This window comes from Spinacia oleracea, chromosome 6 (assembly GCF_020520425.1).
Source record: "Spinacia oleracea cultivar Varoflay chromosome 6, BTI_SOV_V1, whole genome shotgun sequence".
In the NCBI taxonomy this organism is placed as follows: domain Eukaryota; kingdom Viridiplantae; phylum Streptophyta; class Magnoliopsida; order Caryophyllales; family Amaranthaceae; genus Spinacia; species Spinacia oleracea.
Genome location: NC_079492.1, coordinates 146,493,962 through 146,510,443, shown reverse-complemented (window position 1 = coordinate 146,510,443; position 16,482 = coordinate 146,493,962). Strand labels below are relative to the sequence as shown.

At 34.1% G+C, this 16,482-nt stretch overlaps 2 protein-coding genes across 3 annotated transcripts; both read left to right on the top strand.

The window, feature by feature from the left end:
• The first annotated feature begins 1,652 nt into the window (after positions 1-1,652).
• LOC110795404 (deSI-like protein At4g17486) lies at positions 1,653-7,454 on the top strand. 2 transcript variants are annotated; one of them, XM_022000409.2, is made up of 5 exons: positions 1,653-1,950; positions 2,020-2,214; positions 4,749-5,036; positions 6,431-6,517; positions 6,996-7,454. In XM_022000409.2, exons 2-5 carry the CDS (start codon positions 2,061-2,063, stop codon positions 7,142-7,144), a joined length of 678 nt encoding a protein of 225 aa, XP_021856101.1. In that variant the 5' UTR covers positions 1,653-1,950; positions 2,020-2,060; the 3' UTR covers positions 7,145-7,454. The 2 variants fall into 2 exon arrangements, with proteins under 2 accessions (XP_021856101.1, XP_021856107.1); XM_022000415.2 differs by having other exon boundaries at positions 1,664-1,950; positions 6,437-6,517.
• A 3,012-nt stretch (positions 7,455-10,466) lies between these two features.
• Positions 10,467-16,262, top strand: LOC110795020 (oligopeptide transporter 1-like). The gene is made up of 7 exons (XM_021999991.2): positions 10,467-10,618; positions 11,538-11,983; positions 12,359-12,456; positions 12,793-13,365; positions 14,172-14,439; positions 14,554-14,736; positions 15,449-16,262. The coding sequence occupies exons 1-7, from the start codon at positions 10,543-10,545 to the stop codon at positions 16,070-16,072; spliced, it is 2,268 nt and encodes a 755-aa protein (XP_021855683.1). The 5' UTR covers positions 10,467-10,542; the 3' UTR covers positions 16,073-16,262.
• Positions 16,263-16,482: the final 220 nt, after the last annotated feature.

Sequence of the window (16,482 nt, the reverse complement as noted above, 5' to 3'; positions counted from 1 at the left end):
AATTTTTGATAGAATATTAAAACATTTATGTGATAATATAAAAAGAAATGTAAAAAACATTTTGAAACACCTAACAAGGAAAACATAAAGAACAAAAAGAATTATGACCAATCCACCAGATGTGGTTTTGGATGTAATCGGGGGAGGAAAAGCCTCATTAACTTTGTAGCTACTCTTTTGTTACTCTAATTTATTCCTTGCTTTGCATAAAAATAAAAGAACAAAAAGAAACGGAGGGAATACTTTGTAGTCTAATACAAACTCCGTACTTCTAATAATCATTTGATTGAATAATTTAGAAATTACTTTAAATAATCCAACCTTTCTACGATTTTCCGTTAATAATCCAACCTTTGGATTATTATCAAATAATCCAACCTTTGCACCCCATTAACTTTTATTGCACCCAACAGGTCACCAACCCGATTCAACAGGTAACTTGTACACGTGTCATGCGACTATTCGTCATAATTTATTTTTATTTTGAAAATGTATAATTTCTTTATTTTTTTCTCTTTTGTTTTCCTTCTGTCTTCTGTCTTCTTTCTGTTTTATTTTTATTTTTATTTCCTTCCTCTTGACTTCCTCCTCACCAACAAAGGAAACAACACTTTGTATCTACATCATCTTCAATGTTTTCTCTTTGATCTACGCGAATTAATTCCACTTCATTTCAAATTTTGAATTGAAAAGAAAAAAAAGCCGAAACCAACCACACAAAATCAATCCAAAACAAGAAACAAAAGTAAGAAAAAAATATCTACAAATTCAGCATTACAAATTAACAGTCAACAAAGATGAAATTTCAAGTGGAATTCGAATCATGCACCATATATTACATGTATAAAAGTATAAACAAACATAAAAAAGGCCAAAATTATTTTATACTTGTATAATTAATTAATTTGCATGGGATGCACAAAGGATTGGTGCGCAGGGAGTCGAAACGTCGGTGGTAGTTTGGGTGTGAGGAGTTTCGATTTTCTCTCTCCGCCTTCTCCAGCTTGTTGCGGTGGCAGAGACGATATTTTTAGTCGGTTTTGATGGGAGATTGGTTGGAGGTGGAGTTAGGATGTCCATGAATGGTATTAATTAAGGTGTTGATGGTGGTCGCATATGAGATGAAGGCGGGGGAGAGAGGTCGGGTTTCGAGGGTGGGTTGGTGTTTCAGGGAGACGGGTATATGATTTATTGAGTGGGGTTGATTTTTTGGTGGGCTGGTATTATGGCAGTAGCTGGGATGGAAGAAGAAGAGATATCAGCAAACAACTATGAAGGTAGAGGAGTTATGATGAAGGAGGTAAGGGAAAAAAACTGGAAAAAAAAAAAGTTGACCTTTTTTACTGGTTTTCGGTCACTCGGGTTTAATAAAAGTTAATGGGGTGCAAAGGTTGGATCATTAGATAATAATCCAAAAGTTGGATTATTAACGGAAGATCGTCGAAATATTGAATTATTTAAAGTAATTTTTTCTAATTTAGTTGATAAGGTAATTAAAGTCTCAATCAAGACTATTATTATTGTGCATACTCTAGACTCTAGACTCTAGACTCTTGAGCATGATACACATAATAGCTCCGTACACCTTATTTCGTTACAATTGCATGTTATTTTACTATATACCTCACTTCTTGCATCATCCTTTACCGACACCAAATGTGAAATGACCAAATCGTTAAAAGGCAAAAAGAAACAAAAGTTTATAAGTAAGAAAAATCTATCTACATTCTCCACCTTCTCTCCGATCTTCGGCCACCCTCCCGCCACCCCTAACGCCAACCCCCATCTCCCACACCTAAATTCCACGAATTTCCCCCTAATTATCTGAGCTTCTATACCTGTCTTCAATTTCTAGGGTTTCTCGCTCTCCTATTATCCCCCGATCTACTCATCTTCCTTTCGCATCATTCTCTCTCATCAATTCTTTCGCCTTATTCCCGAAAATCGGAGGTAATTTTCGGTAATTATACCAATTTCCTGAATTTTTCTCGGTTCCTGATCACTTTTAATTTCCTGCAGATGTTTGATTAAAATTCCAACAAATTGGGAGGGGGTGAAATATGGGGTTCAGTTTAAGGAGCTGGAGTGGGAGGAAGGAGCAAAATGAAGGAGAGAAAGAACTCACAGCTTTATATTTGAATATATATGATCTCACCCCTGTAAATGACTATTTGTACTGGTTTGGCCTTGGAATCTTCCATTCTGGAATTGAAGGTATGTTTTGCTTTTGTGTGTTATTTTTTTTTATAATATTACTGGTATAATCGCCTTAATTGGTATAGTTGGGAAGTACTAACTGTTTGGACTGTGATAATTGTTGCCTTTGATTTTACTTTCATGTTGCGTAATTTGATAACTTGTATTTGAAATGGTGTTTATTGGATAATGATGATTTGTTTGCACTGAAGTGTAATCTCTAATTTGGTAACTTGTCTTTGAAATGGTGTTTGCATTGAAGTGTAATCATAGTATCATACACTCTCATTGTCTTAATCGCTTATAATTTAGGGTACAAAATGATTTATTGAAAGACCCTTGATAACAATATTCTAGGAAATCCAATCGTACATGGTACTTTGTTAGAATACTCTGTATGTGATCAACTTTTTCCGGAGTTCCTAAAATAGTAGTGGTATAATGTTCGACTGTTATCTATTATGTGGAGGGAGTAGCAATGTGTCCTGGTAATTATGTATCTCCTGAAGAAGCTTTTGGATTGACTTGTGGGTTGGATGATTTTTTAACTAGTTTTAAAGGTGGAATTTTGATGGTGCATCGTGGTGAACGGTTATGTTGGTGCTACCTTTATTCTTTCCGTAGTGGTTGCTTTGACTATTCGTCACTGATTTACGTGTGATGGTTTTTGTCTTGCTAGTACTATGAATGATTTATAGTGTTTGTCTTTGCTAGAACGGTAGTACCATACCTGTGTAATACCTTCTGCTTCTTGAAGCTGAAATGGATTAAAAATGTCAAAAAAAAAATTACACTGTTTAGGTCTTTAGGATTTTGTGAATGTTTTCTGTTGTTTGTTTTGCATTGCTTATGTTCTATTTTATTTCCTAGAATTAATATCTCTAGTTTCAGAAGAAATCCCTTTTAATCAGATCCATTGTTTAAGTAGTTATGGGGTGGAATTGTGGAAATTGGTGGAATTTATATCTCTTACCTGACAATCTGACTAGTTTAAAATATCAAAAGATGATATAAATTATGTGATTTACTAACTGAATTAGCAATGCATTCGCTCATCAAGTGATCAAATGTCCGAGGATGCTGAATTATTTAGTTTAGTGTCACCTCATCAGTTCATTGACCTTTACCTGAAGTTCTAATGGCCCAAGAAGCTTTTCTTACAAATGATGACTTCTGAAAAGATTTTCCACGTAAACAGGATATTGTAAATCTCTTTTGTAGTTTGACCTGATATTTTGAAAGTTAGATGATACAACTTTTTTTTGGACCTGATATGGGAGAACCACCTGAATCTCTTTTCTTGCATTAGAAGAAACATGTTGCACACAGTCTAGTGCTATGTTACTCAGACTCAGAAGCCAAACCTACTATTAGACACACACAGGTCATATTGAACTACTTATGGAATTTTCACATCTTCTTGTCCAAGATGAGGTGTCAACTGTCAAGGGTCCAAACTAATTTGAGAGTATTGTAAGTTTAACGAATCTGAGTGACAAATATCTCGTGTGTTACTGGCATGGTTACTTATTTTAGCCATATCAAACAGATTATTTGTGGTCATTTTAACCTTTTCAGATCAAAGGAACCATGCTATCTGTATGATATAGATTTGTGGCATATATAGGCACATATCTGTCTGGCAGATGTTACATGGTTATAACTTGTAGCATTAGTGGCTACTTTGTGCATTACAAAACAATTCATGCAAGAAATCAATTTTTTTCCTTTAACAAAAAATAATAATTAACCATCGTAGGCGGTTCTCCAATTGCGTCTCTGCTGGCTACTTTCAAAGGCTCAGGTTTTTCTGCTATTAGACAATTTGAGAAGGTTCTCTCAAATCGATTATTGAACTTAATTTCTGGCATCCAAGCACACGTTTCCACCAGTTAGACCCTGAGCCTTCTCCCAGTTTGTAGACAATTATTTGTGGTAATTCAGAGGGATCTAGTTGGAGCTGTTAGCTGGATACCAGCAGTCAAGCACACAACAAGGATGAGGAACCTGCGAATAGGAGTTTGGGTGGTTAATATGTAGGCAGTCTTATTTGATAAAAGACTGAGATACATCATTTTAAAGACCATAGGAGAAAACTTCTTCAATAAAGAATGAAGGTTGTAAACAAGTAGTGGTAGACTGGTGTTGTAGGCTTCTAGCAATAGCAGGTGAGATGCTGAACGAGCCCTTCATAGATTGATGGAGAGAGAGCTGGATTTTTCATAGTTAACTGCAAAATTGAGTGTAACAGCTTTGCCTGTTTGCTTTTAAGCATCATGAATCCTAGCATATACTAGGTAAGACTAACTTCGGAGGCTTTTGGAACTATGTTGCTTACAATGATAGAAACGTGACCTTTTTGGATAGGTATAGATTTGTATGTGTCTGTCTGTTGCCTGGTTTAGGTAGAACCTGATGTCTTTGGCAATCGTGTTCACTTGATTTTGTGGACTTATGCATCATGTCTTCTGAGACGGTTTATATCATAAGCTAAATACTTTAGACTGTTACTTTTTTCTGTATGTGGTTGCTAATGCAAACCTGAAATGCAGTACATGGTATGGAGTATGGCTTTGGAGCTCATGAGTATCCATCCAGTGGTGTGTTTGAGGTGGAACCTAGGAGCTGCCCTGGATTTATATTTAGAAAAGCAATACCTCTCGGTAGCACAGATATGTCACGCGCTGAATTCCGATCATTCATGCAGCACCTTGCTTCAAAGTATCACGGGGACACATATCACTTGGTTGCCAAGAACTGTAACCATTTTACTGATGAAGTCTGTTCACATCTTACTGGGAGGCCTATTCCTGGATGGATTAATCGACTTGCACGTTTAGGTATATAACCTTTTGCCTACATTATGCATTACTTAAAAGCAGTATACAATATGAATCAGATTATATTTTACATAAAAAAATTGTAGATTATATTACTGTTCTTTAATTACATCGGCAATAGGTGATAGTCACTCATAGAATTTCAACATCAACATTCCCCTTTGCCTCAAAAGAAGCTTTGGCTCGATGCAGGGATTGGGGAAGGCACTTACCTCTATCATCGGCTGCAAAAATAGGGTTGTGGTTTTCATTAGACTCTGATTTCAAAATGTATTGGCTATGTGCTAGTTTACAATAAACCTGAACCGGACATTTGATATGAGGGATAGAGATTATTGGGAATTTGGGATAGGAGGGGTGGTATAAGGTTGGGAATTGGTGAGTGGGATTGGGGATAAAATAAGTGTTTCCCCTTATTTGATATGGGTGAGGAATAAGATTGGAGTAAGGAGTAAAGTTACAAAAGTACACTTCCAAAGTCTCCTATTCCCCCTTATCTGCTCCTTTCCTTTTCAATTTTTCATTAACGGTGTGGGTGTGTTTGGATGGAGTAATATGGAGTAAAAGGAGGGAAGAGAAAGTGAGGGATCATCTTCTCTTGTTTGAATATTACTTGGTGAGATGGAAGGGAAAAGAATTGGAGGGATCACATCCTTCCAATATTGGAAAGATTTGGAAGGAAAATGCTCACATCTCCACTCCCCTCCCTTTCTTTTCTCTATCATTCCCTCCCCTCCCTTTCCTTCCATAGTAGCTATCCAGACATAGCGATCCATGGACTATGGACCATGGTGCAGAGTGAGTATAGTGCACCAAAAGAACATATGTGCATAAGCAAAATAACATATGTGCATAAGTAAAAAAACATGACACTACGACAAAAGAACATGCGTTATAATATTTCACTTTTTTATTATAAAAAATAATACGAAGTATATTATTTCACTATTTATTAAAAGTATATAAAAAAAAATATGTCAGGTTCTTTTCACGTAACCGGATGTTCTTTTTATTATATACTAGTGTTCTTAAGGTGCACCATGCTAGCTGCGCACTATGGTCCACCTTCTAAATTGCGCCCCACAGATATTAGTTGGTGGGATTGGAGGAGGGTGTTTTATCCCAATCATTTTCCCCCCTAACCTCATCCCCTAAACAAACCTTCCCTTGGTGTGAACAATTTAATGAGTTATTTTTTATGGTCCATTATAGTCCAAAGGCCAAGAAGTCAAGAACAGTAGATCGTCCCGAGTTTCAGCTTCATTGGAAAATGAACAAGGAGTTGAGCAGATTTCCTGACAAAAGAGATCTTGAAAATAAGGAATTGTGGTTAATTGTACCCACTGTTTATATCTGAACTTGTTATTCCTTTGTCTAAAACAATGCTCCTTAAGCTGCAGGTTCGTTCTTCAATTGCATATTACCAGAAAATATTCAGATAGCAGCTGTTCGACAAAATCCCGATCATATAGCAGGCTCAGGTAAAGTGCTCAGGTTCTTATGATTCACGACCAATGTCCTTCCTTTCTTTTCTGTCAAATTTAGGGCACATAGCAAAAATACTCTTATAAACAAAATGTGTTGCGTCAGGAAATCCAATCCGATTGACAGTGGTGGCGTTAAGATTCTTTGCTCAATAACTAATTACAGAATTGTTAAGAAATTTTTAAATTTTGTTAATTTCCATGCAGAGAACCTTAGCTTCAAATTTTTTTTTCATTTGATCCATATTTTATAGATGTTGAAACATATAATTGAGCTACTCTGTATGAGGTAGAACATCATATTCATCTTTTAGACGGCTAAGATTTCTCTAGATGTGAAGCGAAATTATATTCCAAAATAAAGTGAAATTATCTGATGCTATAATCTAGCTGTAAAAAATGTGTTCTCCTCATTTCCTGTTTTACTCTCTACTTGAGAACCTTTTGTTAACTGGTTTGGGTTTTGTATAAACAGAGGATGGGTCAGAATCTCCGACGACATCTGCTTCATTTGAAAGTGAAGAGGAGATTGATGATCCTGATCATCATCTGCTAACTACTCCCACAGCAGATGTTGCATTTTTACAGGAAAAACCAGTTAGAATGGCCAGAGATATGGTGTAGATTTCTTTCTCCCCTCACTATATGGCTCAATTCATCCTCTATTTTATAATTTGTTGTGGGTTGTAGAATTAAATTATGCCCTCAAGTGTACCATAATGATCATATATACTCATTTGATTGTTTCGTATAACCTCGTAAGATTACGTGCTTCTCCAGATGCTACGAGGATGTTAGTTAGTAAGTATTCTTCCTGCCTTGTGCATCTATATAGGTTACTACCAAGTTTGTAAAATATTTTTGTTTTATGGCATACACTTGTACTCTAGCTTGTGGATATCAAGACTATGACGAGTAATCTCTTTTCGAATCATTGATACTCCGTAAATATTAGTTTATTTTATTCTATTTTTTTTATTTACTCCATGTGAAGAAGCGCCCACGTTAATGGATGGGGAAATTTATGTGAGAAGAAGTATGGTGAGAATGGTGAGAATATTTCTTCACTGATAGATTGATCAAAGCTGATGGTTCATACAGTTTGGGAAATAACTAGAAGTATACCTGATTTTTGTTGAGCTTTTGCTTAGTTCCCCCAACTTACCCAAACTTGATTGACGGTCTACTACTCTACTCTGGGAATATTTAGTGGAATATATGTATTCAATTTTGTATGAGAAAAATTATAAAATATGATAATAACAATCTAACAATATTTCACATGAGAATGTTTTGAAATATCCGATAATTAGAATTCGAAATCAATGTTTTCAAATTTTGGACATAAATTTAAAGTGTCAAAAACATTAGAGGTAATATTAGTTTCTAACATTTTCGTCAACTAATATATTTTGAGTTTTTTTAGTTTTTCCTTTTTGCAAATATATCACTTTATTTTAACAGATTTAGGTCTGACCATGTCCCATATTGCATTATAAATTATGGAAGAACTAATTAGTTGTTTCTGGAAGAACAAAATTATGTACGTATAAATTATTTTGTAATTGTTTTTAATAAAATCATACTAGTACTTAAACTATATTCAAAAGATCTTGCATGCTTAAGGTGTATAATAAATTTGTTATACACCAAGATAACTTTTATACAAAATTTTGTAACTTCTACCTAATATTTGTGACTTTTATTATGTTTTATTTAACATATATGAGAAAAAAAGAGTTGATTATATATATTCCAGATGGTCTTATTGCGCGTACAGATTATGAATGAGGTTACTAAAGTTTCACACTTGGTGGATTATTACTCCGTAGTATTTTTAGTTTTTTTATTACTTATTATATATGGTAGGGAAATTCTAGTAATGAAGCAATAGTTAATTGTGTAGCTTATTAGTAGTGTACATAAGGCAAAATCTTACATGCGACAAACTCACAAGTCACAATAACTTGTGAAAATTGTAACGTTCATATGATTGTATACAACTCACGTATAGAATATATTTTCTCTGTTTCACAATAGATGCATCATTTCTTTTTTCATGTATCCCAACATGAATCTTTAAACATTAATATCTCTAATTACGTGTAAATAAAAATTATAAAAAATTAATATTTGAAATCCTCACATTGATACGAATTTAACAATATCTCAATGGATTATGTTTTTTTTACATAATGTGAAAGAATAATTGTCAAAGTTAGTTAATGAATAGTATCTAAAAGAGAAACGATGCATCCATTGAGGAACGGAGGAAGTATATAGCATACTGTACCTTTTTTTGTTTTGACTTTCATTCATGACGATCACGCTGCTTTCACAGTTTCCAAACATTCGACCCTTACGTTTAGCAAACATATATAGTATCCGAATAGTGCGAAAATCAAATTATTGCACATATTTAGTAACGGATGAAATATCATATACTCTCTCCGTATTTATTTATTGGATACACTTGGCCGGGAACAGATATTAAGAAGAAGAATTTAATGAAATAAAGTAATAAAACAAGTGGGGTTGGGTAGATATTTTAATACGTAAAACAAGTGGTGACCATGTCATTTTAGGGGGTGGGGCTGAGGGTGGGGTGTAGATGAAGAAGTCTTGGCCTCAAGTAACTTGTGTCCATATGGACACAAGTGGCTTGTAATTGGTACACGCTAATTTGGTATTGGTACTAAGACTAGTATGGTATTGGTATACCAATACATTGCTAAGAAGTACCAATACAAATTATTTGTGTTATTGGTACTCACATATGTTGTGTTGGTACTAAAAATAATTGTATTTGAGTCACTTGTGTCCATATGGACACAAGCCACTTGAGGTTTAGCAATCCTCGGGTGTAGATAGATTATTTAATTAGATTGTGGAGTTTATAAGTTACTAAAAATGGCAAATGTATCTCTTAAATAAATATGACCGAAAAAGGCAAGTGTATCTCTTAAATAAATACAGAGGGAATACTAACTATGTTCGATCTAGACTCTTTTTTCTCACCTTATATATTTTCACTAATTATGTTAAGACTAATAAGTCCATACAATACTTCCTACAAGTTAAGTGTTAATTTGCTCGTATAAACCCATATAAAATAAGTTAATGACTAATATATTCAAATAAAATATAAGTTCAAATAAAGTAAGTTACGTTCTTATTTGTCTAGTTCGTTTTGATTAATTTCCATTAGTAAGTCTAGGATGGGATTTCCCCTAATCTCATTGATTATAACTAGTTTTTACCCCGTGCGATGCACGAGTTTCTTAATTTAAACATTCTGGTACATCATTTATTTATGTAATATAAAGTAGGATACACAAATTTTGAAGTAATAATTAAAATGTGAAGCATTTGGAGTATTAAGAAATTATATTTGAATGTGAAACAAATAAAATTATTTTTGAAATAAAATGAATATCTAATTAATTAAGGAGGAGATTGAAAAGGATGAATATAAATGATGATTTAACAAAAAATAAAACAATATAAAAGAGATGACACGTGGCAGAGATGACACGTGGCATCACTTCATGCAAACATTGTGTTTTAAAATATTAGAATAGATTTTGGAATTACAATGTTGTGAACCATGGTTTCCAAAAGGCTTTGTACAAATCAATAATTTTCGACGAGAAAATCTTAAAATAGCTTATTGTGAGACGTTTAAAATGACCTTTTTTGACGTTTAAAATGACCTTGAAATGCTGAGACCTAACAATAATTCAGTCTTGTAGCTTATGGATGGAGTTAATTAACTGCCTAACTGACAGCAGTTGTTAGTTCCATTAGATTCGCTCAAAATGCTAAAATTGGAATATTATTGCTACACTCCACATTTTTACTTGTATGAGATCAGTTTTAGTTGCCATGCATGCTACGTGAAATGAATATATCCACGTAAATTTTGAGTGGACAACCGTAAAAAGTACATCTAAAACGTGATATATATAGACAAAAAACACTTGTAGAATTTATTGAGGAATTTAAACAAGGAATTAAAAAAAATGGGTTTCGAGGTTGGTAGTACATCTTACTCCAAAGATCCAGAAAACAATCACTCGTCTTTTCAAATCGATACTGGTATTTTCATACATCTTGCTCTTTGTTCTCCCCTAATCACTTAAAAACAACTTCTTTTATGCATGTAACTATGTAAGTACCACTTTACATGCATTCACGCATTGGCGGATCCAGCATAGAGGAAGTATCACTTGGCAAAAAACAAAAACAAAACAAACAAACATAATTTAGTTAACTTTTACTCCGTAGTATTTTTTAAAAGATACTAAAAAATAACACAATTTAGTTATTTTTTCGTAATTTTTATTTTAAATACTTACGTTTAGTTAATTTTGCATTTATTTTTAAATAATCACCCCATTCCATATGTTTTCTAGATCCGCATTATTTATGATTTTCCCATCGTTTTAAATTTATCCCGTGTTATGTTACATTGTACTTGATTTTGGTTGTCAAAACACGTACATTAACTAATCTGTAATCGTTAATACAAAGTATATGAAAGGATCATTGTACGACAAATATGTACTTCTATATGATGAAAGTTCATAAATTGAACTTTTTACCATCAAAATGAAATGTGACACATACTTGAGTACTTGACTATAAATTTACTACAAGAAATTGTACCATTAACGACGGGAAATCCCGTTACTAAAGGTCAATAATCGTTGATTAATGACGAAATTTTCTGTCGCGAACCCGTCATAAAAGGGGATGTCGTTAATGAAAAATCTTGTCGTTAAATACATTTGCTACGGTTGTTCCCGTCTTTGTTTGGTTGTTAGCCCTGTCGCAAAAGGCTTTTACGACGAATTTTTTGACTCGTCGTTATTAGGCTGCCATTAAAGATACAAATTCTTGTAGACTTGTAGTGATTCCTAGATGGTAACAACATGATAAATAAAATTACAGATCTTGTAAATAATGAATGAGAATATATATATGATGCTATAATTTTTTTTTTTTCTATTTCTAGGAGGAGAAGAAATCAACGACAACCCCATTGAAGAAGTGAGGCTAACAGTTCCAATAACAGACGATCCAACACTACCAGCACTAACATTTAGAACATGGGTACTTGGCCTTTTTTCCTGCATTCTCTTAGCCTTCATTAACAGATTCTTCGGATTTCGTCAAAACCCATTGTCTGTATCTTCAGTAGCAGCCCAGATTGCAGTTACACCCATTGGAAGATTAATGGCTTCCACATTACCTACAAAACAAATCATCATACCCTTCACAAATTGGTCTTTTTCTATGAATCCAGGACCTTTTAATTTGAAGGAGCATGTTTTGATTACTATTTTTGCTAGTTGTGGTGCTAGTGGTGTTTATGCTACTCGTATCATCACCATTGTTAAGGCTTTTTATAAGAGGGAGATGAATCCTGTTGCTGCCATTTTGCTCGCGCTTACTACTCAGGTAATGTAACTGCAACAACAGTTTAACTGATACATCTGTCAATGTACAATATTGTACAAGTCTTTTACCACCTATTAAAAATATAAATTATATATTATCGCCTAAAAAGCAAAAATTATTTTTTACCACCTATTAACGACAAAGATCACATAAAGTTATTGTTACATCCAATTTTGGGGTTCATTTCAGTCATTGTTTTAGAAAATCAATTAACATACATCACGTTGCCCAATCAATTACACACATAAATTTGTTTACAAACACATTAAATATCGTTTCAATTACTGATTACCAATTTTTTAAGGTGGTAAAAAATTGATCCTAAAATTTGTGGACTTAATCTAACATTGTTGTTTTAAATGGCTCTCAATATAGTTGCTTGGATATGGATGGGCTGGCCTATTCAGGAAATACCTAGTTGACTCCCCATACATGTGGTGGCCATCAAATCTGGTCCAGGTCTCTCTTTTCAGGTTAATTTCCATGCTAACCTCTTTCAAAACTAATTACTCCCTCCCTCCGTACCTGAATACTTGCAACAATTTAACTTTTTCTACTATTCATACATTAACTTTAACTAAATTTTCTTACTAATATATAAAAACCAAACGTTATCGTGTATTATGTTGTTGGATAAGTCTTAATATACATTTTCACATATCAATTTTTTTACTTTTTTTTAATGTTTTTTAGTAATAAAGTAATTTCTTATAATTGTGGTCAAACTAGCTAGTGTATCGGCAAGTGTGTCAGTCAAACTGTTGCAATTCTTTCAGAGCTAACGGGTGTAATGGTCTTATTACATACAGAACGTTACACGAAAACGACGTAAGGATTAAGGGAGGACTAACAAGACTACAATTCTTTCTCATGGTTATTGGTACAAGTTTTGCCTACTATGTTATCCCTGGATACTTGTTCCCTTCAATAGGCTGTCTTTCAATCCTGTGTTGGCTATGGAAAAAATCAATCTTTATGCAACAAATGGGATCAGGACTCCATGGTCTTGGAATAGGAGCTGTTTCACTTGATTGGAACACTGTAATAAGCTTCTTAGGAAGTCCTTTATCAACACCAAGTTCTGCTATTATGAATATTATGGCTGGGTTTTTTTTAGTGGCGTATTTTGTTGTTCCTGCTGCTTATTACTCTAATTCATATGAAGCTAAGAGGTTTCCTTTTATTTCCACCAAAACATTTGATTATTCTGGTCATCAGTATAATATTTCTCGAGTTATGAATGAGAATACATTTACGTTGGATGATGGTTCCTATGATAGTTATGGGAAGCTTTACCTTAGCATCTTCTTTGCGTTTGCTTATGGATTGAGCTTTGCTACACTTTCGGCTATGATCTCACATGTTGCTCTTTTCCATGGAAAGTAAGACCCTGTTCTTTTGGTTTATTTCCGGTTTTTAGTACTTATTTTTCAGTTCAGTTCAATTTAGTAGCATTCGATTCAATTAGAGATGGCCAACGTGATGAGTTGGGTGGGTCATGGTAACTTAGGGTGGGTCGAGTCGGGAAAAATAGACATGGTACATGATGGGTTGTGCAGGTCGATCGAGTGGGTCCAATGTATTTGGTGGGTTACGACAGCTTTTGGGATTTGGTGTGACTCCGATGGGTCAGGTGGATTAGGTGGTTTAGACGAGTTTTAGGAGATTATTTGGGTCGACGTCGGGTGGTTGGACAATTAATTAAGCATTAAAAATTAATAAAAATTCATATGAACTTCAACTAATTAATTTTTATGTTATTCACGTACTCATGTAAATGCGGTTAACACACATCTAAACAATAAAATTAAAATTTATTAGCATTTTAAACATAAAAAATAGTTTGAATTAGGATGGTTGGTCTGGTGGGTCACAGGGTTAGGGGGGTTGGGTTTGTGCGTTGGGTTGGGTGGGTAGAGTGTGCCGTTGTGGGTTGAGTTGGGTTCGATGGGATGGGTAAAATGGGTTGTGTTGAAAAAACTCGACCCACAACACAACAAAAAAAGAAATTAGGCTAGGCGGGTTGTGTCATGAGCCATAAGTGGGTGCGATCCATGTGACTCATTATAGGTTGGGTTAGGGTGGGCTGGGTCAGACCCGATCCACTGGTCATTTCAAAATTCATTTCAGTAAAATTCAGCTCAAAAGAACTAAATACGGTTTAATGTTGTTGAAAACACGTGTGCAGGTCAATATGGCGGATGTGGACTCAAACAACATCAGGGATAAGTGGTGAATTCTCTGATGTGCATTCAAGACTAATGAAAAAGAACTATGCACAAGTTCCACAGTGGTGGTATCACATTCTTTTAGCTGTTACATTTGGTCTAGCCTTGCTTGCTTGTGAAGGTTTCTCGAAACAACTCCAACTCCCTTGGTGGGGATTGTTAATGGCTTGTGGAATTTCTGCATTTTTCACCTTACCAATTGGCATTATAAATGCTACCACAAACATAGTATAAACCCTATCCAACATTTTTACAATTAAAAAAAAATACCATTTTAGTGAACTCTTGAGTTTATAAGAAGTTAGCTAATTTATGTATTTACATCTTGTTTTTTTTGTTTAGCAACCAGGTCTGAATGTGATAACTGAGTTGATCATTGGATACATATATCCCGGACGGCCTCTTGCTAATGTGACTTTCAAGACATATGGTTACATTAGCATGGCACAAGCTCTTTGGCTCCTACAAGACTTCAAATTAGGCCACTACATGAAGATCCCTCCAAGATCTATGTTCATTGTTCAGGTATATATCCCTCCGTCCCATATTTATAGTCCCGTTTGACTAAGGGCGCGTTCTATTTACCTGATTTTTTCTTAACTTAACTGAGTCTATCTTATCTGAATTTAACTGAACTTATCTAAACTTATTAGAACTCATCAAAACTTATTTTAGTTATAAATTATACTACGTACTTGGTCAACCCTTATTTTTACTGAACTTATCTGAACTTAATCTCCGTTCCATTGAACTTAATTTGACTGAACTTATATTATGTGAACTTGTCTGCACTTATTTGAACTTATCTAAACTTATTTTATCTAAAAAAAACTTATTTTGACTGAAATTAACTTATTTGTGTGTGAAAACGTCTAAAAAAAACTTATTTTTGCTGAACTTATATTGTTTGAACTTAACGGAATTTATCTGAACTTATTTTGTCTGGAAATAAGTCAAAATAAGTCAAAAAGAACATAGCCTTAACTATACTTATTTTTCCTGAAATAGTTGAAAATAAGGTTAACATAACAGGGACTAAAAACACAAGTTTTAAGAAAAGTGGAATATAGTACATGAGAAATTAGAATATACTTCGTAATAAATACATTGATGATTGATTTGTATGAGAAAGTGGAATATAGATATACATGTGTGAATTGTGATGTATAGGTTGACTTATTCCCACCAATTTTCCCTAACATTTTTTTAAAAACATGTATTTAATTTTATTTATCAGCTGGTTGGAACCATAGTAGCATCACTAGTCTACTTTGGAACAACATGGTGGCTCCTCTCAACAGTCGAAAACATGTGTGATGCATCCCTACTACCCGAAGGAAGTCCATGGACATGTCCAGATGAAGAAGTTTTCTACAATGCTTCAATCATATGGGGAGTAATTGGACCTGGAAAAATGTTCACAAACAGAGGAAACTACCCACAACTAAACTGGTTCTTCCTCATAGGATTCCTTGCACCATTTCCAGGATGGTTATTATCACGAAAATACCCAGAAATAAAACTGTTTAAGCTCATAAACACACCTGTAATCATATCTGCAACAATGATGATGCCACCAGCAAGATCTATTAATTACTTAACATGGGGTGCTGTTGGAATTTTCTTCAATTATTATGTTTACAGAGCATATAAAGGATGGTGGGCGAAGTATAATTACATACTTTCTGCTGGTTTAGAAGCTGGGATTGCTTTTATGGGGATTTTGTTGTATTTTAGTTTGCAGAATAAGGATATTTTTGGGATTCAATGGTGGGGTTTGCAACAAGATGATTATTGTCCTCTTGCTAAGTGTCCTACAATGGCAGGGGTTCAAGTTCAGGGGTGTCCTGTTTTTAGATAGGATGAATTTAGGTGACAGTTAATGTACAAGTTTAAAGATTAAGTACTTATTTATAGCTTAGATTAGAGTTTAATTAGATTAGCCAGTATGGTTGAATCAAGTTCATTATGTACTCTTTTTTTGTTAAACAGTATGACAATCTTCATCTTAAAATCAATTGGTGATAGGTGGAGTAGAACACCAATATAAATCTTACTTTCTCCGATTTTTAATACTCGCAACGTTTGTGATTTATACACTATTCACATATTATACTTTGATCATTATTGGTGATTTATACGTAAGATAAAATATAGTCATGTGGGATCTTGTTAGATTCGTCTTAATGTGTATTTTCAAAATATTAACTTTTTATAATTTTGTTTAAAGAGAATTAAAGATATTAATGACCAAAATTGTGCATGGGCATG

What these genes read in the sequence shown, in the direction of transcription:
- LOC110795404 (XM_022000409.2), top strand. Translation starts at nt 2,061, where the DNA reads ATGGGGTTCAGTTTAAGGAGCTGGAGTGGGAGGAAGGAGCAAAATGAA. An exon ending in TAATCGACTTGCACGTTTAG is followed by an intron (nt 5,037 to 6,430) that starts GTATATAACCTT and finishes ATGCTCCTTAAG; the next exon opens with CTGCAGGTTCGTTCTTCAAT. An exon ending in CGATCATATAGCAGGCTCAG is followed by an intron (nt 6,518 to 6,995) that starts GTAAAGTGCTCA and finishes TTGTATAAACAG; the next exon opens with AGGATGGGTCAGAATCTCCG.
- LOC110795020 (XM_021999991.2), top strand. Translation starts at nt 10,543, where the DNA reads ATGGGTTTCGAGGTTGGTAGTACATCTTACTCCAAAGATCCAGAAAAC. An exon ending in GTTGCTCTTTTCCATGGAAA is followed by an intron (nt 13,366 to 14,171) that starts GTAAGACCCTGT and finishes ACACGTGTGCAG; the next exon opens with GTCAATATGGCGGATGTGGA. An exon ending in TAAATGCTACCACAAACATA is followed by an intron (nt 14,440 to 14,553) that starts GTATAAACCCTA and finishes TTTTTTGTTTAG; the next exon opens with CAACCAGGTCTGAATGTGAT.